General features: G+C 31.9%; 3 protein-coding genes across 3 annotated transcripts; all 3 read right to left on the reverse strand.

Annotated features, from left to right (window-relative positions):
- Positions 1–51: 51 nt before the first annotated feature.
- Positions 52–4,182, reverse strand: LOC132033767 (membrane-anchored ubiquitin-fold protein 3-like). The gene is made up of 4 exons (XM_059423833.1): positions 3,953–4,182; positions 1,361–1,531; positions 521–597; positions 52–472 (listed from the first exon to the last, which is right to left on the reverse strand). The coding sequence occupies exons 1-3, from the start codon at positions 4,080–4,082 to the stop codon at positions 542–544; spliced, it is 357 nt and encodes a 118-aa protein (XP_059279816.1). The 5' UTR covers positions 4,083–4,182; the 3' UTR covers positions 52–472; positions 521–541.
- A 2,550-nt stretch (positions 4,183–6,732) lies between these two features.
- LOC132034881 (uncharacterized) lies at positions 6,733–9,250 on the reverse strand. The gene is made up of 3 exons (XM_059425220.1): positions 9,042–9,250; positions 7,542–8,922; positions 6,733–6,789 (listed from the first exon to the last, which is right to left on the reverse strand). Exons 1-3 carry the CDS (start codon positions 9,248–9,250, stop codon positions 6,733–6,735), a joined length of 1,647 nt encoding a protein of 548 aa, XP_059281203.1.
- Positions 9,251–22,921: 13,671 nt separating this feature from the next.
- LOC132035406 (uncharacterized) lies at positions 22,922–23,991 on the reverse strand. The gene has a single exon (XM_059425670.1). The coding sequence runs from the start codon at positions 23,987–23,989 to the stop codon at positions 23,402–23,404; it is 588 nt and encodes a 195-aa protein (XP_059281653.1). The 5' UTR covers positions 23,990–23,991; the 3' UTR covers positions 22,922–23,401.
- Between the last annotated feature and the right edge of the window lie 3,352 nt (positions 23,992–27,343).

A 27,343-nucleotide genomic window follows, 5' to 3' on the forward strand; every position in this document is an offset into this window, starting at 1 on the left:
ACTTGCATCTTATGTTATATCCTACTTGGAAAATAACATAAACAATATAAATTGGTATGGTGAATGTGATGCCATAGATATTGGAGCATCAATAACAGAAGAAAATTCTTCATAGTAACTATAGGATTGCAAATGAAATGAAATCAAACCAACTATAATCTTCAACAATTCTTTTGTTCTTCTTGTTCCCTTGTTTAACCCCAATGCACCCAACCTAAAAAGAAAGAAATTTTCATACTTTCCAAAGAAGTTCCCTACACAACAATGCACCAATCCTTTTTTGCCTTAGAGAAAGCTTACAAAGCTGAAATCTAAAAGTAAAAGCAAAGACCTTGAATGATAATTGAACTTCCAAATTTTGTCATTTCATATCTTCTTGGACTCCACTAACGTTCAATATACTTCTTCAAGCAACCAACGATCCGCTACTGAAAAATCCATGAGCTATGGGATATTACTAAACTGGAGTAATTCTGTTATCTGGTCAGACGGATTACAAGATTGTGCATGCACACCCGTCTCTGTTATCTGGTCAGACGGATTACAAGATTGTGCATGCACACCCGTCTTTCCTTGGGGAATCGTCCCGCTGTTTAGCTGTAACAAATAAATGGCAACTTCATTCAGCAGAAGGCTTCAGTAAAGACAGAATTAAAAGAAAGCTCAAAAAAAGAAAAAAAAATCGTCGACAGAAATGCAGAGTCCGTCAAATATTTTCTGACGGTACAAGCTTCATGTACATTGCATGTTGGAGTGACCCCTATAACAAGGAATCACTATACAGTAAAATTGTTAACAGATTCTACGGAGAAGTCATGGACATCTTTAACAGCCGTCAATATATAAATTTCGCTTTGCAATTCTGAACACTTTTTGAACAGCACAAGTTACAATCATAACCAAAAAGAAAGAAAAGAGACCAATCCTCCCCCATAGGCTGGCCATGGGAGGGAGAAAGTGTATCAAGACTGTGAAGTTGAATTGGAGTTGTCATCCAACACTTGAACAAGCTAAAAAAATTTAATACCTAATAATTAGATTACACCTCCCCCCCACCCAACCCCCCAAAAAAAACAATTCTTTATAGAATAACAAAAGTACCGGTGCACCAAACAATTTGTTTTTGTATCAACTAGAACCTACAACAAGTTACATCAAGGAATGTTGAAAACAGGAGAAGGTAATCTCAGCAGTTCTACTAATTGATACTTTCGTTATGTGTAAATATCCAATACGAGCTACCGGGCCGTCCTATTATTGTCATGTGCCTCAAATACGACTACATGACACATTAAAACAACTATCTAGTATATGTTTACCATGATCTGAGTTTCTATGATCACAAAATATTGTAACTTACCACGGGCTTTCTCATTCATAGGTGGGCGTACAACAACATGCATAGTGATGACACCTCCTGGAACTTCAGCAACTGGGAGTCTAGATTCACCAAGTGTTTTATTGTTCTCAAGTATCCTTCCAGCATTAATAAGCTTCACATCATTTATTGTCTTCGGCCCAGAATCTTTATCTGCCACAAAAAGATCTTCTTTCAGCAAAGAGGATTATAGTTGACTAAAAGAGTAGCTAAACTAAGAGCAGCACATTCGTGATTGCAGATTCAATTCTTCTAGAACAAAATATATGAGCAACAGACCAAAAACCACAGAGACCACTAAAAGCAAATGGAGAAGGAGAAGACACCTATTACGTGCTCCTGTTGTAGCTTTTTGAGATAGGTGTTAAAATTAAGGGTATAACAGTAACAGATTGACATATGGTAACGTTCAACTTTACTGTTATCAGAGCCTTGTCATTAGTCTGATAACAAAAATAAAATACTTTTTATTTGGTTTCAAAGAAAAAAGAAGGATGACCGGAGGATATCCCTCAACTTTCATCGATTTGCAATTATTGGCCAACAGTAATGAAATAAAAATGATCAGGAAGCCAAAGAGAATCAAATTCTAGAGCTAATGTTCTCATAGGAAAGATTTAGACCTTGAAGTTGTTTTTTTCTTAGCAAGTGTATTCACACAGATGTTGTTAAAGAAGGTCCGCCTTGGGTGAGTCTGGTGCATATATGTTCAAAGGTTCACCAGTGAGACGCAGAAATCCGTGCAGTATGTGGGAGAGATGGTGGTTTTTTTTTTTTAAAAACTCGTGTGAGAGCTCTTGAGTTGCAGAACTCAGAGCTGCCAACTAATTTACCAGTGAAAGGAAAAAAAAAGAATCTGTCCGAATTGTCTCACATGAAGGACCAGAGGTCGGAGAAGATGTTTAACAGCTCGACCAACCAACTAATCCAACTGAAAAAGGAGTTGCAGTGAAAAGGCCTCTGCAGAGACCTTTTCTAAATGGAAAGGAGGCCAAAATGGAGTTACCAGTTTTTGATAGAAAGCACAATCCAACAATATTTGCTGATTGGCTATCAGCTATGGAGGAATATTTTGACTGGTATCACGTGTCCGATGAGCGAAGGATTAGATTTGCTAAAATGAAGCTAACTGCTCTTGCAAAAGAGGTGGTGAATTCCACAAGTAAGAGTTCTAATGTAATGTAAAATTATCTAAGCTTAATTTACCAATATTGTGCATGAACTAAGATTTCCTTTCAATTATTCAACTATAATTGGCAGTGATTAAACTTAGCACATTCTTACAAATAAACAAAAGTGACAAAATCAAGCACTAACGCAGACACCACAATCTCGTAGAATTAGCTACAAGTGAATTTAACAGGTTAAGACGAATATTCACAAAACATGGCACATCGAACGAAGGGATATCTAAAATCAATCAGGAGATGTTCTTGTGGCCGTGGGACAATTGCCTCTGCTATAAATATTCAAGATCTTATACATGTGTATAATCAACACGCAGTAGGTTTGTACTAGTGCATTGTTCACAAAACATTGACCTTCCATCCATTCTATTAAGGTTGTGGTGGCCAAAGGATGAAAAGAGTAATCAAACACACGGGCTTTATTCTTTCTCTATGCAACATGCACCAATGTTACTAAAATGGTACCTTGCCTTGTTTACAATCTTTCATTATGATTGAAAAGACAAGCCCTATAACCTCCCTTTAATGGATAGTTCCATGAGGCAGAAACTCCAGTCAATACAACAATCAACTGCACACATATCAGAAACTCACAAATTAATCATCCAAGTTTATACCACTACCTTTCCACCCCTTGGTCCAAAGAGAGAATAGCAAGAAAATACATGAACAATTTTCAATAGAACAAGTAGGCATTTGGACATGTGGTTTGAAACCAACGTTTGGACATGCATTTCATCTCATGGTTTCAAACCATGGTTTCAAAAATTTTAAAAATAAAACTTGACCTATAAGTTTATATTTTATAAAAAAGACCCATAAGTTGGTAAATATTTTTAACAATTACTCCCACCAACCATTTACCAACCTTGTTGACTTCCACCAATCTTTATTTATGTCTATCATGTGGGAGAATTATATTAAAGAGTAGCTACATTACTATTCATGTTAAATTTTCGTTTTTATTGAACGAAAGTTTGATCAATTGATGTTGTATTTTTTAGAAAGGCCTTCTAGTAGCGTATTAATTTTGTTATGAACTATGACTTGCTCATTTGGGGGGTTTTATTGAACGAAAGAATTGGGAATATTTTGATAGTTTTCACAACTTGTGGAGTTTTTTATGTCTATAAGAGAAAATAAAACTTAAGATATCCAAATTACATGTCCAAACATGGTTTGAAATCATGGTCATGGTTTCAAACCATGTCCAAATGCCTCCCAAATATGTTCACTCTGAAATGGAATGACTAAATTTCAAATCCAAACACCTAAGTATCCAACAAACAAACAAATTATACACCCAAAGAAGAGCTGAATTCAAAATAAAAAGTATACTTAAAGTCAATCAAACTGCTCTGAATTCAAAGTTGGAGAAAATTAAAACCTTTGGGCCACTGTGCAATTATCTTTTCTTTAAGAGTAGCCACTGTGGTGCTTGGCATATACTTGTTGGGTCCAATATCACTTCCATCAGCAAGCCTGAATTTGATCTCAATCAACTCTTTTAAAGCCATTTAAACAATACAATCTATCACAATGATCAATCAAACTTCAAACTCTCATTAATCCACCACAACACAAATCAAATTCCCACTTCAAAGAACACAAATCAAATTCCCACTTCCAAAAAAAAAAAAAAACCAACAGATCAAATGCTTTAGATGAATAAAAGACTCAATTTTTCCAAGACCCAAATCCAAGAAAATCTCAAAAAATAGACTTTTTGATTCACTGCCTTTTTTCAACAGTAACCCAAATCAAGAAAAAACCCAAATAGCAAGAAAACAAAGTGATTGGTTTCAGAAATGGATCATATCTTTTTGTGGAAATTTCTAAGAAAAGTTTCAAGAAATGGAATAATGTGAAAATAAAGAATCAAAGTTAAGGAAAAGATGAATCAAAAAAAAAAAACAAAGGCGTCAGCTGAAAGAGGAAGAAACTTGTTTGATTTCTTGGGTGCTATAAATTGGTTGATGTTGAAAGAAAGAAAAAAAAAAAGAAAAATGAAAAAGAATGAATTTGGAAAGTTTAACGTGAATATTACAAGAGAAAAATCTAATGATTTGGAAAGCGATATTTCTTACTTCATATACCTCATGCAGTAAAATTCACTACAAGTCGACGCATCCCAGAAAATTGGTTAATTACACTTACACCCTTTAGGTTTTAGATTTTGCAATACCACCCCTGGAGTGGCTTCAAAGAATTCTTACATTTTGCTAACAAAGAAGAAAAGAATTTAAATAGGAGAATCTGATACTTCACCCGTCTCAATTTATGTCACACCGCTTAACTTACTAGGCACAAAGTGTAACAAATAAATGAAGTTTTTTAAAATTTGTGGTGTACCAAACTTAGATATTTGTGTGATCATAAGTCATTTTTTTAAGGAATTTTAAAGTTAAGTTATTTCTAATTATAGAAAATGACATTTTTTTAGGAGACTAGAAAGTGTGTCACATAAATTGGGTAGAAGGAGTATTATTTAGTTAGTAGTAACATTTGGTAAGAGAACATACATATTAACGACAATGTCAATGTTGTACCACAAAAAATGCAAAAAGAAATTTTCATTATATTTCAAGCATTATATTTAACTTGACAATATTTTTAAAGTAATTGAGTAAGTCAAACATTTTTTTTTTGTTTTTAATATAAAATAGCAAGTCATGATAGGTCTCTTTTTTATTAAATCTTTTTAGTTGTTACTTACAATGAATGATGGAATCATTATCCGTAGTGTGCTTAATCAATGTATTATGTTTAACATCTCGTAACTCTTCGTCAGTCAGATTTTGACATCAGAACAAACATTAGTAGTAAAACAAAAATAAAAAATAAAAAAATCTCATCATTAACATTTTAGTAAACGAACATGCATTGTGCTATTAGCATCCACAAAAAAATTCGCTCACCTTACCCAACTCTGTTTCATATTAATTCTGAGTAATTATTTTGGTATCTGAATTAGGTGGAAGATCTCCAATAATTTTCTAGAAAGAGTCCCTTACTTCACAGATAGACTAAAAAAGGTCAATTCAAATGTGGAATGTGACTCGATATTAAAGTCCTAACGCGTGAAAAGTAGATAAAATTCGTTGATCTGGATCCAGCTTAAATCTAGAAAATATGGAAAAATGATTGTACTTTATAATAGTCGTAATAAACCAATAGAATCTAATAATCAAATTTGGAATGTTGTAGGAAGTATTGTATTCGTTAGATTGTGCAAATAAAAGGAAAAAGAGTATATATATATATATATATATATATATATATATATACACTCTTTTTCTTTTAGATTGTTTAAGCAAGGATAATTTCTTTTAAATTTGAAAACAATTTTAACTAAAATTTTGTTTTACCTAGGCAAGTTTCTATAGATACACAAATGTTATGACACGTTTAACACCGCAAGTTTCAAAAGCTTGATAGTCACACAAACGTTGGCATATTTAATATCACAAATTTTAAAAATTGCATGCCAAATTAAATAAGTTCACATGAATGTAAATGAATGAAAAATAGCTCTTGATCGGTGAGCATGGATAACAAACTTGACCTGCTTCTGAAGTGGCTTCAATATAACATAAACTCATATTTTTCCGTTTATTTTCTCTTAAATTCATGAAAAAATTTATTGAATTATTTTCGTTCCACCCGTGATGATAGGCTTTAATAGTCATACAAATATTATGACATATTTAACACCATAAACTTTATTTTTTTCCTTAAATGGAGAAAGCACCTTGAATAAAGTCATAACCACTTCAAAATATGAATATTGGCACTCTCAATATATATAATTGTGTTTGACTTTCTTTTTAATTTATTTACAATAGTTTTGTTTCTGTTGTTATTGTTGTTGTTGCAAGTTTATAATTTCAGTATTCTAATTTTACTCTTATTAAAACTCCTCTTTAGAAATAAGATGCCACATTTGTTACATCATGTTATTGATTAAGTTTTGAGTAAGAAGTTGAGTGTCTCTTTTATTCTATTGAGGAAACGTGACCTTGCCAATGTTTTATATTATGTAATATAAGATTGTGTTTAGTTATAAATAAACAGAAATCAAGTTGAAAATTTAAAAATGTCAAACGCAAGCTACCATTTAGAAAAGTAAACTAATTAAGTTTGCTAACGCGTCGACAACTTTTGAACTCAGTGGCGTACGCAGGATTTTTCATAAGCAGTGTCACCATGTAAAAGAGTGAACAACTGAATAAATCACTATAATGATATCATATTATAAAAAGACAACTCAAACCATATTAATAAAACTCATTCCGAGTACATTATTACAATTCTCCTGGACGAGATTTCATCTTTTGAAAGGTATCCATAATATCCTCATTAGAAATAGTACTAAATACTTCTTTTTCTATATAAGGCACCAAACAATCACTCAAAAGCTCATCATCCATTCGATTTCGTAAGTCAGTCTTAATCAACTTCATCGCAGAGAAAGCTCTTTCAACTGTAGCAGTAGCAATTGGCAAAAGTAAAACAAATTTTACTAGTCGGAACACGAGAGGATAAGTTCCATGCTTCTTTGTCTCTACTAGTTTCTTCGAAAAATCACAAAGTCCCTTAAGATCGGAAAACCTTTTATCATGGTCACGAACATCAACAATATAATTCTCAAGCTGAAAACGGAGGTCAATCCTAGCATGTTTATCAAATCCATTAGGATACAACTTAGCTTATCTCAATATTTTTTCAATGTTAAAGCTTGAAAAAGAGTCAGCTGGGTTCAAGCAAGCAATTCCAAGAAGCAAATCAGTTGTCTCCTCATCAAAGCGATTATTGAGTTCTTGATGTTGCCAATCAATAATTTTATAAAATATTGCAACTTGGTGGTGATGTAAAACAGTATACTCAGCAACTCTCCGACGTGATCTTCCTAGGATAACATAAAACTCATCAAATTTAGGTATTGAAATATCATACTTGATACAAAATTTAGATACCTCATCAATAAGTGAATCCCAACCTTCTTCTCTTAGTTTTTGTAGTCGCTCCTTTGCCACTTCAACAAGCAGCATGGCATTTGCAATGTCTTGCTCTTTCTTTTGAAAAACTGCATTAAGCTCATTTGTGATTGCTAAAATAGTGCGCATGAAGTGCATCATGAAGACAACCTCAAATGTTAAACATGCTTTAAGATATCCTTTTGCCCTACACTTTTCTTCAAAACGGGCATTAACAGCAATAGCATCAAGTACATCAATGATAGGACCAAACATAAGAATAAATTTTTTAAAGGATTTGTAGTGAGATCCCCATCTAGTATCACCGGCTCTAGCAAGACCTAGTTCTTGATTCAAGCCCCTACCAGTTTGAAGCTCGCTTTTACATAATGCTTCTTCAATTTCTTTTGCTTGAGATTCACGAAGTTCATCTCTACGCTTGAAAGAAGCTCCAACCATATTTAATATATCAGAATCCAACGATAAAAGTTCCTGCACTTTATCACATCTTCTAGAAATCGCAACAAGAGTTAACTGGAGTTGATGAGCAAAACAATGAATAGAATGAGCACCTTTACTTTCTTTTTGTATCAAGATTTTAAGCCCATTTAAATCTCCTTGCATATTGCTTGCTCCATCATAACATTGTCCACGCATATAAGATGGGCTTAAAGAATGTTGAGCAAGTAAACCAACAATTTCATTTCTTAGGGACAAAGCACTAGTATCACGAACATGAAGAATACCAATAAATCGCTCCATTACACTCCCCCTTCTATCAACATACCTCAAAAAAATAGCCCTTTGCTCCTTACATGACACATCACGAGATTCATCAACTAATATGGAAAAGTAATCATCATTTAAATCCTTAATGATATACCTAATTGTTTCCATCTTACATGCAGTGATAATATCCCTTTGAATGTATGGAGAAGTCAACTGATTATTCTTTGAAGCTTTTTTAAATGCATCAGCAATATTATCACATCGTTTAGTATACCATCTAAGAAGTTTAATATAGTTACCTTTATTAAAAGATGATTCGTCTTCACGATGCCCCCGAAATGATAATCCTTGGTTCAAAAGATATCTTATGACATCAATTGCAGCTTCTAAACGAGTTTGGTATTCTAACTTTTGTTGATCAGACTGTTTAGCAAGTACACTTTGAATGGATTGTTTTTGTCTCATCAAATCTTCAGCATTTCTTCTTGACTGATTATGAACACTGTTTGGTCCGCCAATATGCTCATTAAAACTTTTCTTCTTATTCCAACTTGTAAAACCTATACTTGAAAATACCTCTCCTCCCCCTTGATTGATGTTTTCATCTTGAAACAAATAGCAGTAGAAGCAAAAAGCTGCATCTTTTGTTACACTATATTCCAACCAATCATACTCATCAAGCCATTTAAAATTAAAACGACGCACTTACAATACATATATCTCTTAGGAAACAAGTGCTTTCGAGGTTGGAAGGGACCTTGATGAATATACGATCTCCTTATTGCATCATGATCATTTGGATGATATTTTCGAATAGCTAATCTTTCCCCAGGATCAGTTGGTAAGGAACTTAAATCAATTCCTTCATTTTGTCGATGTTGTTCCGACTCATTAATTTTTTCTCCCAAGTCAATTGAATCTGGAGTTGTTGAACTTGGCTTTGGACACTTGGAAGATACTTTATGATAATATCGCTCCATTGAAATTTAGGCTAATGCGATGTAATCTGCACAATTAGTAATTAAGGATCAAATATTTATTTAGAGATAGAATGATATGATAGTGTTTTTTTTTTTTTTATAACTTATAAGACATAAAAAGTTTGTAAGCATTTTCCCTTTGACAATCTAGACGTTTTCTCATTTTTAATTCTAAAATTTGACAGGATTCGCGTACTATACATAAATAGGATATAACATTGATTAGTTCAGTAACTACAATATATATTTGCATTAAATATGTGTTATGGATGGCTTCAGAAAATAAAATCAAACTCTGTTCTCAAATTAAAATTTTAACCATCTCAATACTAGCAAGACGTAAAATAAAAAGTGCATGTCGATAACTCTTATGAGGATTAAAAATTGTAAAGAAACAATAAAAAAATAGATAAATTTAAATATCAATATAATGAACACTAAATAATTTCATTGTAGAAATTAGAAAGAAAATAAATTATTGTCATGAAAAAATTGCAAGCACTTAATAAAATATTATGGTGAAGAAAGTGCTAACCTGATGTGCCAATCGGGATAAAGAACGAGAAGAACTTATATTCTAATTTGAAAGGTGGGCAACCATCAATTATATTCTAATTGATAAAAGAATTTTTAAGGTTATGACTTATGAGTTCTTTTTAGGGTTTTAGCTTTTAAGTTACTTGACCAATTTGGTATAAAATTAGAGTAGGAAAAGGCTAAGTTATTTTACTAGTTTTAAGACTATATTTATTGGTTTTAGGATCTACTGTCGTGTTGTTCCATTTATATTTTAGTTAGTTTATTGATTTAGAATTTAAATTATAGTATAAGCAAAAAAAAAAATATCAGGCCAAGCGAGTTTGAACCCGCAACCTTGCTTTCAATAGAGCTCTTTACCAACAGACCAACGCACGCCTTTGTGTTGAAGCAATATCACATTTTCTTTTTATCTTTTATTTTTATTCCATTTATTTTTTATATATGTATATTTAGTAAAAAAAAATCGATGAAGCCGTGTCACGTGACACCCCTCAGACCAACATAAATCCGCCCCTATAATTGAACTTATTCTCTGTATAGAAATATGAAAATTCCATTGAGGTATTTTTCTGGAGGATAAAAAGAACTGAAAATATAACAAATATAAAAAAAAATGAAAAGTTATCCGATTATGTTTCTCTTTTGTATTTTACGGAAGTTTTTAAATTTGTCCACACTTCGAATTTCTTTTCAAGATACAATTAGTATTTGGAGGTTCAATAAAAATAAAACCAAAGCTATACTTTGTTCTTCACAGTTCTGTAAAGGCATATGAATCCGGTCATCAATTAGGATGACAAGATAGACAGCAACTTGACAGTTGAATGATGGCGCTAGCAAAAGGGTATATTAGTCAAGGTGGCCAAATGTTTGTACCACAGCTACAGTAAATCACTTTTTAGGCCAATAGTACTTTAACAAAAATATCCTCCAGGCCCACAGTCAAAAGGTCGGATAGAGTTGGCTTTTCGTAATTTCCAATTAACAATACAGCATTAAAGGCAAGAGTACAAGCAAATATGGATATATTTATATATATATATGTATAGATATATATATATATTTTGAATGACAGAATTACCCTTGAAATGATGTCCACGATCCTGCTTCAAATCCGTGCTTCTATAATAGTAGAAATATTGGTTTCTCTTTAAAATATCAAAACCACACAAGTGAACTAACAAATCAAGAATATTCAAATGAAAGTGATGATGACATAATGTTGACATTATACTTGGACGGTATTTGAAAGCTTCCAAATTAATTCAACAACTCAATGAAAAGTTTTTTGGTAGATATAAATAGTACAATTAGATAATTACTAGTTCGTAGTACCTTGAACAAGTTGTTAAGGTTCCAACCCCCAACTTTGTCCCACTTTTGCCAGCAGCCTTTGAATTTTGTAGCAGTAAATATTTGAATGTGGTTTACCTCATGTCTGCGGAATGATGCGATTGAGTATAATTTAACTTAAATATATATTGACAGTATAAATGATTTTGTATCATTAAACAATTTAATTTGTCATAATATGTCACTTATCTTATTTTAAGTTACCACGCATTTAAATAATAATTTACTATGTTAGTACTTGTTAATTCATTTTTTTGGTATCCGATTTTTATTGGTTCGACTAATTTAATTAGTTTTGTGCCGCGTATGACCAATTTAAGGTGAAGCTTTCTCCCGGATTCTTTTTCATTCTAAAGGCTCGAGCTAGAAATCTCTAATTAAGGGTGGAGGAATCTCATTCATCCTAACACATCATTTGGTGGTTAATACGTGTTACGTGAACGTACTGATATAACACAAAATCATTTATTTTTAGTGTATATTAGTTAAACAGTAGGTAATTAACGAGCATGGGTTTTGAGATAGTGTAGCCATCCCAGAATGTTTATTTTGAGTCGCAAGTTGCTATAGTAGGGTTTAGATCTTAAAATATTTACTATGAAAGAAGTATACCTTTGTTAAAGAAACAATTAGAGAATTCGTAAAAGCTCAACTTGTACCAAATGACCCATCAAGTTTTATACATCGTGCAACATATCTTATCTCTCAGATTGAACTTTTTGTTGCATTTGTTTTCTGTTTTATGATATATCTTCATCTTTTCTCTTGTAAGTTGAACTTTTTTAATTGATCAGCACACCACGTTGCTGTATGATGGTGACATCAAACCAATTCATTAGTGACCAGAAATTGTATTATTATGCATGTTGCACTGATTCCCTACCACTAAAGCACTTGTTATTTTATGCCTTGATAAGCTTCCTTTTCTTAATCTTATTCTTTTTTTTTTTTTTTTTTAATCTGTACGACTTTCACTTCAAGGACATGATTGGCCAGTTTTATTAATGTAAAAGGGGAGAAGGCATTGATTCTGCAGCTATTTGCTCATTATTTAATGAGTCATAATTTAATTTTACAACGACAGATTTGGGAATATTAAAACGTACTTTGGTGTGAGTTGCCAACTAGACCTTCAGCTTTCTCCTTACCAAAATTATTGGAACCAAATCAAAACCATTGATAGAGATTAGTATCAGATTGTAATAAATCGCCCATCTTTGTTTTGGCAGGCAGCCAATTTTATAGGGGAAAAAACAAGTTCTTTAAGGGAAAATAACACTGTATGTCTATTTGAAAAAAATATTTATCTGAATGGCTGATATTTCTATTTTTACCTGAAATGACCCAATTTGTACCCTCACTTTCAAATATTACATCATTTCATTTGACTCTCATTTCTACTTCATTCAGCATTCATTTCAACATCATTTCATTTCAATTTTAATTGCAATGCATTTTAATTTCTACTTCCCTCTTCTCTCTCTGTCTTCTCACTCACCTCCATGTTGTACCACTGGATAGGTCGTCTCCAGTCAAAGGCTCATCGGGAATGACATCGTCAGAGGAGTTCTTCTTCTTCTTCTTCTTCTTCTTCTTTTTCTTCTTCTTACTCTATCCACCGGCGAGGTCATCTCCATCATCCTCTCCCCTGTATCACTAGATCTCCACCGGATCTCCATTATTATAAAATTTTATACAATGTAAAAGTGTGTATAAACACCTTTTATGTATAAACTCCTGTATAAATTTGTATAATATTGTATATCAGTGTAAAAATGTGTATAAACACCTTTAAACATTATTATACACCTTTATACAAAGTTGATACATTGTCTATAGTAGGTGAATAAAGTTGTATAATATTGTATACGTGAAAAAGTGGCTATGGGGGTGTAATTTAAAATATGTCTAAGCAAATGTAATTTTGTATGCCAAATTGTTCATTATTCAAATTTCCCCTTATTTTAATTGAAGAATCCGTATGTTTGATCAACTTCTCAAACAAAATTTTGTGGTTTATAAGTTTTACGATTCAATTTTTCACACAGAGACGCCTAATACTAACAACTTTACAAATACTTTGTTTATTTTCTGAATTTTCAGTTTTCTTCCTTTCTCTCTTTCGTCTAACACATAATTATTACTCTTTTTATTTCTATTTTATATAATAATTTTATTTATCCACCGAAAAAATATATTGATATCTTTCTATATTTAATATTGTTTAATTTGCACATTCTTATTTATCTTTAATAACAAGCTCTTATAAAAATAATAATAGCTAACATGCAAAATATGATTGAAGGCTACACGATACAAATTATACTTTTGCGTCATGTCAAAAAAACCTTTTTTTTTTCTTTTTTCTTTTTGGTTACTAAAATTGGTGTATGGCAAATATCGTTAAATAAAATGACATGAAGGGACTATTTGGTTATTGGCTTAATCAATAGTTCGTCATACTTTTGTTGAGCAGTGATAATAATTTCGGAGAACAATATCCTCCTATGATTATTAATGTTGAGAATATTTTCTCAAGATTTAGCATACAACTATAATCATCATAAGAAATTAAAGTCTTACGATCAATTTTCATTTTCAAGAGTTAACGCAATTACCATATTCTTAAATCGAATTTCACAAAGTGTAGCGTCTGATTTTTTTATTTTTTATTTTTTTTTAAACAGAAAGAAAATTAAACTTTATGATTATATTTCTCCACTTGTTGGATTTATTATTTATGACAAATGACATTTGCCAAACTGTCAAATGATAAGAGGTATCACAAAGAATGATTGATTAATTGGTTAATTTAGCACGAGAATGATTAAAGTTATGTGCTGTCATTAGCAAACCAATTCCTTTTAAACTTTTCCAAGTCATATACCCTTGTGAGTTCTGACTTGTGGCTAACAAAAAATAAGCCAAATAAAGTGATTAAAAGGTATTCCAAGTAGCATAATGAAAAGAATAGCATGTAATGATAGAATAAGAAGAAATATTCTCCCAATTGTAATAGATAATCTTCATTCTTTTGCTCTACGTAGGTGACATTCAAGTTACTCCCTCCATTCCAAAATAAGTGTCCTTTTAGGATTTTTATTTTGTTCCAAAATAAGTGACGCTTTAGGATTCCAAAAAAAATTAATCCCATTCTTCCAAACTTACCCTTATTTGTAATCAAGAATCATTAAATAACTTTTCTTTTCTAAGCATTAATTAGGGGTAAGTTGGTAAAAACTCCTAATTTTTACAGTGACGATTTCTTAGGGGTGTCGTAGCCTAAAAGAAATGAACTTATTTTGGAATGGAGGGAGTATATACTTTTATTAAGTGCCTTTTAAATATATTAGACGACACAAGAATGATTCCATCAAAAGCAACTATCAACAAACACCCAATAAAATTTATATATAGGTGAGACGAAACTTTTGCTCTTTCTCTTCGTAATTACGGTAGGAGCAATAATATTCTCATATTAGATTTTAAACAGTGAGAACTCAAATCAATCGACTCGAATTTGCAAATACTGAATTCTAACTAGTAAATGATAAGCATTTATACGCCTATAATATATTTTAGGAATTTTTACATCATGCAACACTGTAAAAAAGTCTACAACCAGATGTAACCTTAATCTTTATTTTTTACAAATTTTAGCCAGTATAATTTGTGTATAATCAGCGTGTATATACTATACACATATTATACACACGTTATATACTAAATATACATCGATAATGGGTACAAAATATTATAGTTAGGCGGGTTTTTGGGCCACATTTAATAATTTTGCAACCAAGTCTATTTACTGAATGAGATGTACACAAGGGCGTGGGCTATTCCAGGAAATAAAGCCCATTGAGCAGAGTTTGCCTAGCTACTTGCCTTTGAGTTCTGTTTGTGTGAACTCTCAAGAAAAAAAAGAAAAAAAAAAAGAAAGAAGGGTACTCCACTAATGTTGCTCATTCCAGGTTATATTTCTTATTTCAATTTTAAATGACACTTTATTTTTTATTATTACATTTCAAAATATTTGATATTTAGTCTAATATTTTATTCCTTCCGGTCAAAATACGTGTTCAGTTACTCTTTTGCATACCCGTTAAGAGATACTAACTCCTAATTATTTTTTTAGGTATTTTGACTAAACTATTCTTAATTAAATACTATCTAATTAATATAGTTTCTTGATTACATAAATATTCACTTATCTAAATAGAGGTATTTGAAAGAAAATAATTAATTCCTTCTTGATTATGTAAGTGGACACTTATTTTAAACCAAAAACAAAGAAAAGTTAAGGATGTGTTTGGTATGGAGGAAAACATTTTCCAGAAAGTGTCTTTCAATTTTTCCATGTTTGGTTGGTCAAAATATTTTGAAAAATATTGTCTCTAGGAAAACAAGTTCCTTAAAAATGAAAAAAATGACTTCCCTAATAAAAATAGGAAAAACAAATTTCATAAGTTATATTCTAAATTCATCGTCTCCACTCCACCCACCCAACTCCCCTTGACCATCCCAACCCACTAGCCCCGTAAGCCAATTCACCCATCTCATGCCACCCCCATTGTGTTTTGTTTAGATTACATATAAATGCTATTAGAATAGTATCTTTTTGTTTAATTGTTTACCAAACACTAAAAAATAAGTAAAAAATCCACTTGTTTTTTAGAAATAAGAAATCTATTTGTTTTCCAAAAAAATATTTTCTAGAAAAATATTTTCATGAAAAACATTTTACTTCATACCAAACATACCCCAAGTGAACACTTATTAGGAACTGGAGGGAGTACCACTTAATTTTCAATTATGACATAATGATTGTTAATCAAATTACATTTTTTGGAACCTAGAAGAGTTGGAAGTGCGAGTATCTTGGTAGACTCTAGTAGTGGATGGGTAAAATTTGGGAGTACTCGCTAGCTAAGCCTAGCTTGGGCATAGGATTTTGTGCCAAAAATAGATTGAGAAACTGACAAGGGCTTAGGCAGATCTAAAGAGTCTATTTGGGATGCCAAAAACCTGAGCCCAATCATGGGCTCTGACATAAATCAGAAATGAGAATTAAGAGACTAAAGAGTAGCTGTACAGCATAAAAGTACACTAGTTTTTAACTCTTTCTTCCAATTTATTTGTCTTGATTCGGAGTGTGAGGTATTTGGTTTGAATTTGAATATAAAATTTTTATTTTTGTAAAATAAAATTTATAGATATAATAAATGCATAAAAAGATACTGTAAATCACAATAGTTAATAATTTAAAATATTTAAAAATACTTCATCCGTTTCAATTTATATAAATCCATTTGGATGTACGACATTTAAGAAAGAAAACTTTTTTGAAAACTGTGGTTCAAAATAAGTCTTTGAGTATTTATGTAGCTGTCAATCGTTTCATAAAGTGAATTTGTTTCTAAATTAGAAAAGAAGTCATTCATTTTAACATTAACTAAAAAAGAAGTAGGTTCACATAAATTGAAACAGATAGAGTATATAAAAATATTTTTATTAAAGAAAATGTTCAAATAGTAAATGCCACAAATAAATTGAAATGGGAGGCAGAAGAGAATTGAAACAACACCAACTAGTTCTGTCTTGCTGACTCTGCTTTCTTGCTAACACCACACCTACTTCCTCGGTACTTGTTTCCAAATAGGAGTATTCAATTATCTCTTCCAAGAAAAAAGGCAATTTCAAGATTTTAATTAAGAGGGTTAAAAAATATAAATAAATAAACAAACAAAGAAATCAACGGGGTTCAATATCTACTATGTGGGGCATCGATAACTACTATGTATACATAAAAAATAATTTTCTTCTTGTATATATAGTATATTTTTTGCCGAAGAAGGTTCGGATGAATATCGCCATTGTTCACTATGTTTTCATTAATATTAAGCACACATTGTGTAATTGTAAATTATCTATCATATACTTCCTCCGGATCAAAAAAGAGTCCACTTAGCCTTTTTTTTTGATAAAAAAAAGAGTTTACTTAGCAAATCAAGAAAGAATTAACCTTGTTTTTTCATATTTGCCCCTATTAAGTGTTATATGATCAAATCAATGCCTATTTAATTAGTTTTCAAATTATCTATTTTTGTCTAGGAGTTAGTATTTTCTTAAGGAGTGTGCAAATGGCTAAGTGGACTCTTTTTTAGATTAGGAGGGAGTAGTTTTTAAGGCATTTTGGCAATATTTTATTGAAATAGAACCAAGAAAAATATTTGAAATTAAGAATATTTAGAGATTGAGTTGTGTCCGATATAAATTTTACTTATGGTAAAACTCGAAATGTTAATAAACTTAATTATAATGAACAGTATTTGTGATAGAGTTAAATTTTTCACTAAAAAAAAAACTAAAATTTGAAATCAAAAACTAATATATGAAGAAGTCAGGAAATTCAACATCATTTATATATAAATAAATAAAATTAATCTTATATAAAGTAATTTTCTAATAAAGGGAATATGAACCCCTCACGCTCTTAACTCCCAACTCGATAAAAAAAAACACAGCTAGAGAAGGAACTCGCGAGGAACATTGTGCAACCATGAACTATTAGTTGACAGCAATCGAAGTTATCCTCTTATTAACTTTTTAATGCACCAACCTAATCTTTTTTCTGATTAATCAAATGTAAGTCATAAATGGCGAATAAGAAAATTCTTCGGAAAAGAAAATCGTGATGTGACACTAACGAGAATCATTCATCTTATTTTTGCTATCCTAGTATCTTGTAATCGTGCATTTGCGATAATGTCCAAAAGTAAATGTATTGAGTTTTTCATGTTTATGGTGCCTCTGTATACTTGTGACAAGCTCGCTAAACAGCGGAGGCACATCGAGGGTCGAAGTTCTTTTTTTATTATTGATTTAAGTAATATGCGCTGACAATATAAGAAAATTACATTATTAATAAATAGTATAATTGATTAGTTAGTACAATAAGGTGCCAACAAGACTTAAAGGTAAGTTCTGCAGAGTTGTCGTTAGACCGACACTGTTGTATAGAGCGGAGGATTGGTCAGTCAAGAACTCTCATGTCCAGAAGATGAAATTTGCGAAAACGAGAATGTTGAGATGGATGTGTGGGTTTTCTAGGAAAGATATGATCAGAAATGAAGATATTCGGGACAAGACGGGGATGGCCTCCATGCTGACAAGATGCGGGAGGCGAAACTGAGATCGTTCGAACATGTTCAGAGGAGAGGTACAGACGCTTCGGTGAGGATCGGAGGTGTGAGAGGCTGGCGATGGAGGGCTGGAGGAGAGGTAGAGGTGTGCCGAAGAAGTATTGGGAGAAGTGATCAGGCAGGACATGACAAGTCTTCAGCTTACCGAGGACATGACCCTAGATAGGAGAGTGTGGAGGTCGAGGATTAGGGTAGAAGGCAAGTAGTAGGATTAGTAGTATTTTCCTTACCAGTAAAATTAATTATTTTCGTCATTTTTAATATTTTAGTATTCCCGTATTTCTTATTCTTAGTCTGCTTCTGCTTTAGTTTTCTTACTTTTCTGATGTTGTTACTGCGTATGTTTTCATATTTTCTCTGTTTTTGCTTTACTTGCCTCTCTACCTGTCAAGGTAGGAGTAAGATCCGTGTACACTCTACCCTCCCCACATCTCACTTTGTGGGAATACGCTGGGTATGTTGTTGTTGTTGGTTAGTTAGTACTATTAGTTTTTCATGTCATCAATCAATACTATATAAAGATATAGTTAGACGTTATAATTTTTAAATCATTTGATGTGTAAATATTTTTGCAATGCCATAGAAGTAAATTCATTAGTTATTCTTCATAAACTTAATTATGGACTACGGGGAGCCCAATTCTGATAAACAATATCTTTATTACTAGTATCATTTAAAGTGAATGCAGGAGGCCAGGAGCTTATTGCTAGCTGGCGGGCGAAAGTTATTGTGCAGGTAATTTCCTCATCCAAATGTCTACTTGATTTATCCTTAGCGTATACGCCTCAACATTGTGACCGCAGATCATGAGTAAAAGTTTATCCACACTCAGTATTTATATTAAATCAATGAATATATGACATATTTTTGGAACATGATGCATACCATTACTAAAGACACAAAATGCATAACATTGCTAAAGACACAAATTTCCGATGGCGTTGGAAATTGGCTCTCGGAACTCCCATATTTCCGACGGCGTACCAATAGAAACGTCCGTTGCATCACATTTTTTGCAGTGTATACTCTTATTACTAAATTATGTTTAATTAATATAGTACTATATATTTTCACCTCTGTAACTTTATCATTATTTGGTGTAAGCACCGAATACCAATAACTTTTACCTGAGACATCACACTACCGTCAACTTTGTAAATAACAAGAAGGCCTAATTGGATGTAGCAGCTGTAGATATATATGAAATGACTACTACGTGAAGTCTGGTTTCTCATTTAAATCGAAGGTTTGCAATTACCATAGATATTGAGCTGTCAAGCAACAAGAAAATTGTATGGCTAAGGTGGCGAATAACTGCATGCTAGTAATATTTCAAACTACATTTACTCCGATCCTTTTATTTCTTGAAAAATTACGTGCAGGTGTAGGATATACAGCCAGGATGAGTTTATTTGGACATACATATATTTATGTGAATGCATCCCAAACCAGGCAGAGAGACACGTGTTTCTTGTTTTCTTCCTCATTTAATTTAATTGTTTTCTCGACCAAAAAGGGAAACAAAGGAAAAATGAACAAGAATTTTTTTGGATAACTAGTTTGGATAAGATGAAATATTTCATATCCGCAATCTTATGTAAGCAATGATCTGGGAAAAACATCAAATTGATGAAAAGGGGATATGTTGATCTTTGGCTTTGATCCGTTTCTGTGAATGTAACCAAAACAACTGATTTTTTTCCTTCATACGTTAACTGTTAACACTGTCTTTTTAGTTGTTGTTAGACTTCAAATAAATGGAGACCAACGGTGTCTCACATCGAATACGAAATTCTTACCTTGTTAGATTTCTTTTAATTGATGAATAAAGAAATTGCAAAATTATCCTACCATGACGGATAGGGATGTCAAAATTAACTTATGAAAATATGATCTGTTTAATCCGCCGGTCAATGATCCATCCATTTATGAGGTTACCCATATTTCCCAAATTCAGCTCATCTAAAAATTCGGCTTATTTGGGCCAAGTATGTAACCCATAACCTTGTTAAAATATTCAATAATTTATTTTTGTTTGATATATTACATAATAAAAAAAATTAGTTAGTTTTATTTGGTAAGTAAATAGTTACAAAAACAAAATGAAGGAATTAAAATTTGGTATTATTTAGGCTGGTCGAACTATGACTCATCATTAGCGCATCTTGACTCAACTCATTTCAAGCCAAGTAACTTTTAACGGAGTTGAACAATGACCTCTTCACTGATTGAGTCCACTTTGCTAGGGGGATGCAACTTTAAATTATTGATTCAGCTGAACACAATACTTTCTACTCAAAGCATAAATATATATTTATAAGTTCATTATAAATGTAACAAATAGTAGATATAAATTTATTTCTTTAAAAATGTCATGAATCAATACTGAAAACCTTATAAGTTAAAGCCATAAGATTAAATCCTAAGCCGTATTTGAATTTTATCCTAGAATTCAGCTCAAACCAACGATTTGCCACCCTAATTATAACGGACAATACTTTACAAATGTATAAGAGATACAGCCGAATCAATTAGTTAAGAGCCAGAAGCCAACAATTGTTTAAAATGTCAACTTCATTAATCAACTACCTATGTCATTGATAAGGTTGAACGTAGGAGTGGATCGAATAGCAATTCTGGTTTCGTCATAGACTGCATGCCCTGGTTAATTTGTAACGGCTTTTATATTTTTCCAATTCTTTTCTTCTTTTATTCCCCCTTTTCTTAGATAAAAAATTCTGTTACATTTATACTCTTTGGGAAAAAAAAAAATAACCAAAAAAACGTAAGTGAATATCTTGAAATGGGTTTGTTTATGTCTACTACAATATATAGCAGCCAGAATAACGCAAAATGGATATTTAGTGCATGAGCAATTTAATTTGGGGGCCCAACATCGAGTGAGATGAGTCCTGCTCTGATACCATCTAAACAATGAATCTTGGGCCTAACTCAACTCCAAAAGCTAGCTCATGAGGGGAGGATTGCCCAAGTCCGTATAAGGAGACTATCTATCTCATTAACCACCGATGTGGTAACTTTTGCATTCTTCAACAAATATGTTGTAATATCCTGTTTTTAACAAGTTATGCTGTGATGAGTCACCCTTCAAAAGTTTTTGGTAGTATATCGGAGTTGCAAAATTTTATACATGGAAAATTTTCCTTTGCAGATAGTTGCACTGCGTGGAGTTTTTGTAAAGGAAATGTCTGTCAATTCCTATTGAAGAGCTAAAGTCATTTTATCCTCTTTTCGTGTATTTAGCAATATGCAGATGATATTATGTGAAACCCTCCACTACATTCAAACTACTTAACAGAAAGATCGGAGTTTAATTTCTATTCACTTACATTATAAAAACTAATTTGGAATTCATTTGATAGTTGGAAAATGCATTGTTGATCAATTTGGATAGCCCTCTTAATTACACTTTGCGGAAATTGACTACATTCAAAGAGAAGCTTATGTTTCGGGGAATTGTAAGTCTATATAGTTAGAAAGGTTATCCACAATTCGATTAATTTGCTTCAACATAACAATTAATTCTGATCTTGATGATGTCTTGCATTATTCTTCTATCCAGCTGTCTTATACATTCTTTGATCCCTACGAATGTGAATAACAATTATTAATTTATGCAAAGCGATATCTATTACATTCAAAGTTTTAAATTACTAAAAGAAACCTTTAATTATTGGGAGAAAATTTCTTACATTTCTTTCTATATTCTTACGTGTAGTTTATTTGAGTATTAATATTCTTTTAATTATGTCCAACGATCTCGACTAATTATGTGGAACTTCACCTGAACACAATTTGAGATGTGATGTGGATCAGAAGAGCCATTTTTAACTATTAATACTGAATTTAATTTTTTTTTTTTTGGTCATTGTTAATGAATATTTCCCTTGGAGAAAAGATTCTTACTATGATTAGAAAACTGTACATTAGCGAATTATTTAATCAAGAAAAATAAACATATATGTCATACCAAGCATAGCCACGAAAATAAAAATAAAAAGAGTAGGCTATGCACTAATTAAATTTAGCCATTTGTTAATTGTATTACCAAAATGTTCCTTTCGGTAGGATAGTCATATTCATTTAATTCGAAAACTACTAATAACAATTACTGTAGTATTCCACAAAGTAGGCTATGCCCTAATTAAATTTAAACTAAAACCGGAGGAGTAGTTCTAGAAAAGCTATAGACATCTTAGCGGGACTTCATCACTTATAAATTCAAAATTTAAATGCATAGTATAAGGAGATTTACTCAAGTCACATAATCAGATTTATCAAGGTCAATATATTGAGATTGAACAAAGAAATACTACACAATTACAGGTATGACACAGCCATGCATGAGTAGGAAAGAATTAATCAGCTTAAGTTTGATTACTTCTCAAGTTCACATTTTTTTGCTGACATTCTAATGTATGTTAAACACTACTTACAAGAAAGACAATAAAGAATTTAAGATATATATGATAATTTTTTGTCTTGATTAAGCTCCTTTTTCATATATTTAGGTTAGTAATAAGATAGGCTGATGTCAGTGATCGCATTGTTTCGAAATTATTTTCTCAATGCCAGAAAATATTTTTCTAGAAAATTCTGATTTTTGGTCTGTAATAAAATAATATAAAAGAAAACATTAATAATAAACCCAGCCAATCAAATATTATTTGACGAGATTTTTAAATGTTAAATATTGATAATAATTTCTAAGTGTTAGTCGGTGTCATCTTTCACTTTTCTATGTGAAATCTTTTCTTAAAAGTCTAGTACTAGTCTTTTTCAACAAGGTAAAACAGTTATTTTCTGAAAATATCTCCAGCACATCAAACACGCCTAATATATAATTTAATCAGTCGCCTTAAGAAAAACATTAAAAATGCAGCAAAAAGGGATCATTAAACAACAAAACTTGAAAATTTTAAAAAAGAATTAAAGATTTAATAAAATCCAACAAAATTTTTGTTCCTCTTGTACTAAACAAAACAATAATTTAAACACCCATCAATTTCTCATAAAAGATAGGTCAACTTGTTTATGTATGAACTGGCCTGATCGGCGGCACAGCCACACCAAACGTACATAAACTCGAACACTTTATTCCACCATTCATCAATGCCGATCCATTCTCCACAGCCGTCTGATCAACTTTCCCTTGATCACAACCATCCGTTTCATCATCATCACCATCGGAATCCGACACGTCATCATTTAACGGAACAAGATTCAACATTAACCGTCCATCAATACGGTGAGCCTCAAAATACTCAAACCTTTTAACTTTCTCTTCTTTGATAATTAATCTGCCATCAGGTGTATGATATCTCTTCATCACCCACGGCATTTGCGAGGACGGAATATTTTCTGTCCTCGCAAGACAGGGTAGCGGCGGCGGATATTCTCTCTCTATTTTTTCCTTTTTTTTCTCTTTCTTTAATAACAGACCTCCGCCGCCGCTACTGCAGTTGAACCACTTATAAGGTGCCAATTTTAAATCAACATGGCTCTCAACACCTACGTAATCAGCCATATCTAGTGAAGAATTTTTGTCTTTTGATGATGATGTATGCATAGTAGAAAATTGGGAGTTTTTTGGAGTGTTTTGGAGGTTTTTGCATGGCATGGGGGAATGGAGAAGTTGTGTTGAAGAAGGGGTATATATATATAGAGGGGTTGGGGTGGGGTAGGGGGGAGAAGAGAGAATATATTGAAGAAAGGGAAAACAGAGATTTTAATTTGGCAGTGACAGCTAATACTTTGCTCATACAATCTCCGGGGATTGGGTTATTCATTTATGGGATTTGTGGGGTTACAGTAAATTTTTGGAATTACGATATCTGTAAAAAAGTTTTTTTTTTTTTTCAGACGGTAAAAAGTAAAAACTAAAACCTATCCCGTAATTTATTGAGGGTAAATAACAATGTTACTATTTAAAGGGTTAAGATAATGAACCAAAAGTTTAATATGCCTTTTTAAGAAAAAAGATACAAAGGCACTAGTCTTGTAAATTTTTTTTTTACTCAGTTACCAAAATAATAAATATATGGCATATATTCTTATGTTTGTGTTACTGTCACTTAGTCATAATTAGTTAATGTATCTATTCACTCTAATTAATTACTTACCATGGACGATTTATGTGATAAAATTTTGTCACTATAAATATTTGTTATTTCCCATCCTACTGTACTCATTTAACAGATAAGGATGCCTGAAATCGTAAAGTTATTGAGTTACTTGAGAACTGAAATTAAAGGAAGTTACTGATAAGGTAAGTAATCTATTTTTCTGCCACTGCCCTCAAGTCGTAGAATTTCAATGGGACGTGTGGAGCAGGGAAGCTATTCCCTCCAATATTTATTCATGGAAAAAATTGACTTATTTACACTTGATATTTCATATTTGTATTAAATCAAATGATATATTTTAGCCATAGATTAAAATTTTAAAAAAACTGAATATGTATATATTCATTAATCATACCTACGTGATAATAGGAGTTTATTACAAACATACATAACATACATTTGTAAATTTGATGCTAACACAATTGCAACCAGTTTCAATCATGTTCCACTTAAGTTTCGTCGTACACTTACAAGCTACGACCTCCTCTAACTTTTACCTACCCTGTAATGTGAATTTTTTCTATTTCTTTCTGCAATTAAAAGAAGAAAAAAAAGTTCATATATCTTTCTAGGGCAAATAGCATTTTTAGTCCCTGTTATTGCACTATTTCTCTTTTAGTCTTTGTGGAATGTAACTAAACATATTTAACCTTCAATTAACTAATGTGTGTGATTTTAGTCCTTTTACTAACAGAAACCAAACAAATTAACGGACTGTTAAATATTAAGTGGGTCAAATTTGAAAATCTTCACTGTGTAGTACAGTACTCCATGAATTCTCAACCTGCATCTAGAGAACCACCACCTGAAAAGAGATACCAACAACCTTCTTCTTTTTATACTATCTTCCTTATTACTCTCTCCCGCTAAGACATAATTATGTTTCTAATTATTATCTCTTGAAAGATGACTTAGCAATCGAAAACCAAAAATAGGATCTTCATTTCGTTCAGCATCCCACAGAAAAAACAGCACGGAAGTAAACGAAGACTCGTCTTTTGAAATGAAAGTTACGTCGAAGATGCGTCTTTTCAACATCAATTCCTGTATTTGGTTAATGCCAACAAATATAAAACAAGAAAATAAAAGGTAAGTCATGAATGCTTAATTCTCTACGTACTATCTAAAAATATACATTGAATCACTCCAACCTAATTAGAAAAGCAAAGTGCTAACTGCCGGTGAGCAACCTAACTCAAAGCTGAAAGGGAATTCTTGGAGTAGAGGAAATGGATAAATATTTGAGAGACAAGTCTTAGAACTATGGAAATGGAAAACGAAAATTAGAATATCAAAAAAGAAACTGAGAGAGAGAGAGAAGGGAGAAGGTTTTAGCAGAGAGAGGACATGGAGGAAATATTGTTTCAGAGGTTGACCATTTGAAGGGAGAAGATGGTAAAAGTTTGGGGTTCCCTTTACCGAATTGCCCTTTTTTGAGTTAACATTCTGTTTATTTATTTAATTTATGTTAGTATAAGGACTAAAAACACACACATTACTTAATTCAAGGTTAAATGTGCTCAGTTACATATCATAAGAACTAAAATGCAATAACATAGAAACTAAAAATGCTATTGTCCATCTTTCTAACCATTTAGTAAATCTTCCACTTATTTAATGGTGCAAACTCTCTTCACAACTTATCTATGGATATAACCTTTTGGTATGAATAATTTATCGATTGGGGCATGATCCTTGATGTCGAACTACTATCCTCTTCATCCCGCTCCTCCGTACTAAGTTTTGATCAAATTGATGTACATGTCTAGTCATTTTTTCTTAATCCGTTATGGGTTCAATTGAACCTGATATTTAAAAGCGGAACACATATAGAGATATATTTATAAGAAATTCTTAGTAGCTCAGTTGATTAGCGATCTGTAAGTTTCACCTTGTTGGTGAGGGTTTGATTCTCTACTTTGTAATCTCCTCCCCATTTCCCTTTCTCCTACCCCCAATTTAAAAACAAAAAGATATATTTATAAATTGACCAGAATTTCCGCTAAAAATGTACTCAAGGAAGAGAAGCATCTGAATTAAAAATGTACACTTGGATATTTGACTCACTATATAGTCCAATAATAAATAGAACAATACGGGGAGTTTTAGCCAAACAACCTAAAGGTCATTAGAAAAAGGTGGGAAAAAATATCTTGGAACTGCTTAACTTTAACTTGCATAATGAGATGTCAATGATTGATGATAGTGTAGTTCTAGCATGGTACTACTTTAGTACAATTATTATTATATTTTTTAAGATAGAAGAAGGAAGACGTGGGGTTTGGACTTTGGAGTAGTTTTGTTGTATGCAAATTAAAGGAAGACAAAGGAACCTTAATTTATATGGTTTTATATATTTGGCAGAATGGGTTGATTAGGTGGCATGGAGAGCATGTCCAGTGTACACCTAGCCATGTAAGTTGACACGTGGTTGGCACGTGTTCAAGCACCTTCATGGCCTCATAGTAGGACCCCAGTTGTTCTACTATTCATAACATCATCTCTGCCAGTTATTTTTTTTGTTTCCTATCATAAAATCGACACCAGCCTTAAAGCTTGAATCTTGATTAACTCAAATTAAAAAAAAAAAAAAAAATCTATTGTGAGAGAGAAGGCTTCTTGTTAAAAAATTACATCATTCTCAAAGCTCGAATTCTATTATAATTTTACTGTAGTAGAGAATATAGACCCCTTGTAACTAAAAATATCATTCAACATCGCTTCGTTGAAAATACTTATTAAACATATGCATCAATCATACAATCAAATCTCTATGTAATGGAGTTGTTTGTCCGGATATTTTTCGACTACTATAGCTAAATGTTGTTATTGAGAATATATAACATAAC

The sequence above is a fragment of the Lycium ferocissimum genome, chromosome 10 (assembly GCF_029784015.1).
Source record: "Lycium ferocissimum isolate CSIRO_LF1 chromosome 10, AGI_CSIRO_Lferr_CH_V1, whole genome shotgun sequence".
Taxonomy (NCBI): domain Eukaryota; kingdom Viridiplantae; phylum Streptophyta; class Magnoliopsida; order Solanales; family Solanaceae; genus Lycium; species Lycium ferocissimum.

Bases quoted from the DNA above. Each gene is read 5' to 3' on its own strand.
- LOC132033767 (XM_059423833.1), bottom strand. From the start codon at position 4,082: ATGGCTTTAAAAGAGTTGATTGAGATCAAATTCAGGCTTGCTGATGGA. The intron at 1,532-3,952 runs GTTTTAATTTTC...TTTTTGTGGCAG, and splicing joins AATTGCACAGTGGCCCAAAG to ATAAAGATTCTGGGCCGAAG. The intron at 598-1,360 runs GTAAGTTACAAT...TATTTGTTACAG, and splicing joins TATGAATGAGAAAGCCCGTG to CTAAACAGCGGGACGATTCC.
- LOC132034881 (XM_059425220.1), bottom strand. From the start codon at position 9,250: ATGGAGCGATATTATCATAAAGTATCTTCCAAGTGTCCAAAGCCAAGT. The intron at 8,923-9,041 runs GTATATTCATCA...GTTGGAATATAG, and splicing joins CATGATGCAATAAGGAGATC to TGTAACAAAAGATGCAGCTT. The intron at 6,790-7,541 runs GTATCTAAATTT...TGATTTATTCAG, and splicing joins GGGATTCACTTATTGATGAG to TTGTTCACTCTTTTACATGG.
- LOC132035406 (XM_059425670.1), bottom strand. From the start codon at position 23,989: ATGCCATGCAAAAACCTCCAAAACACTCCAAAAAACTCCCAATTTTCT.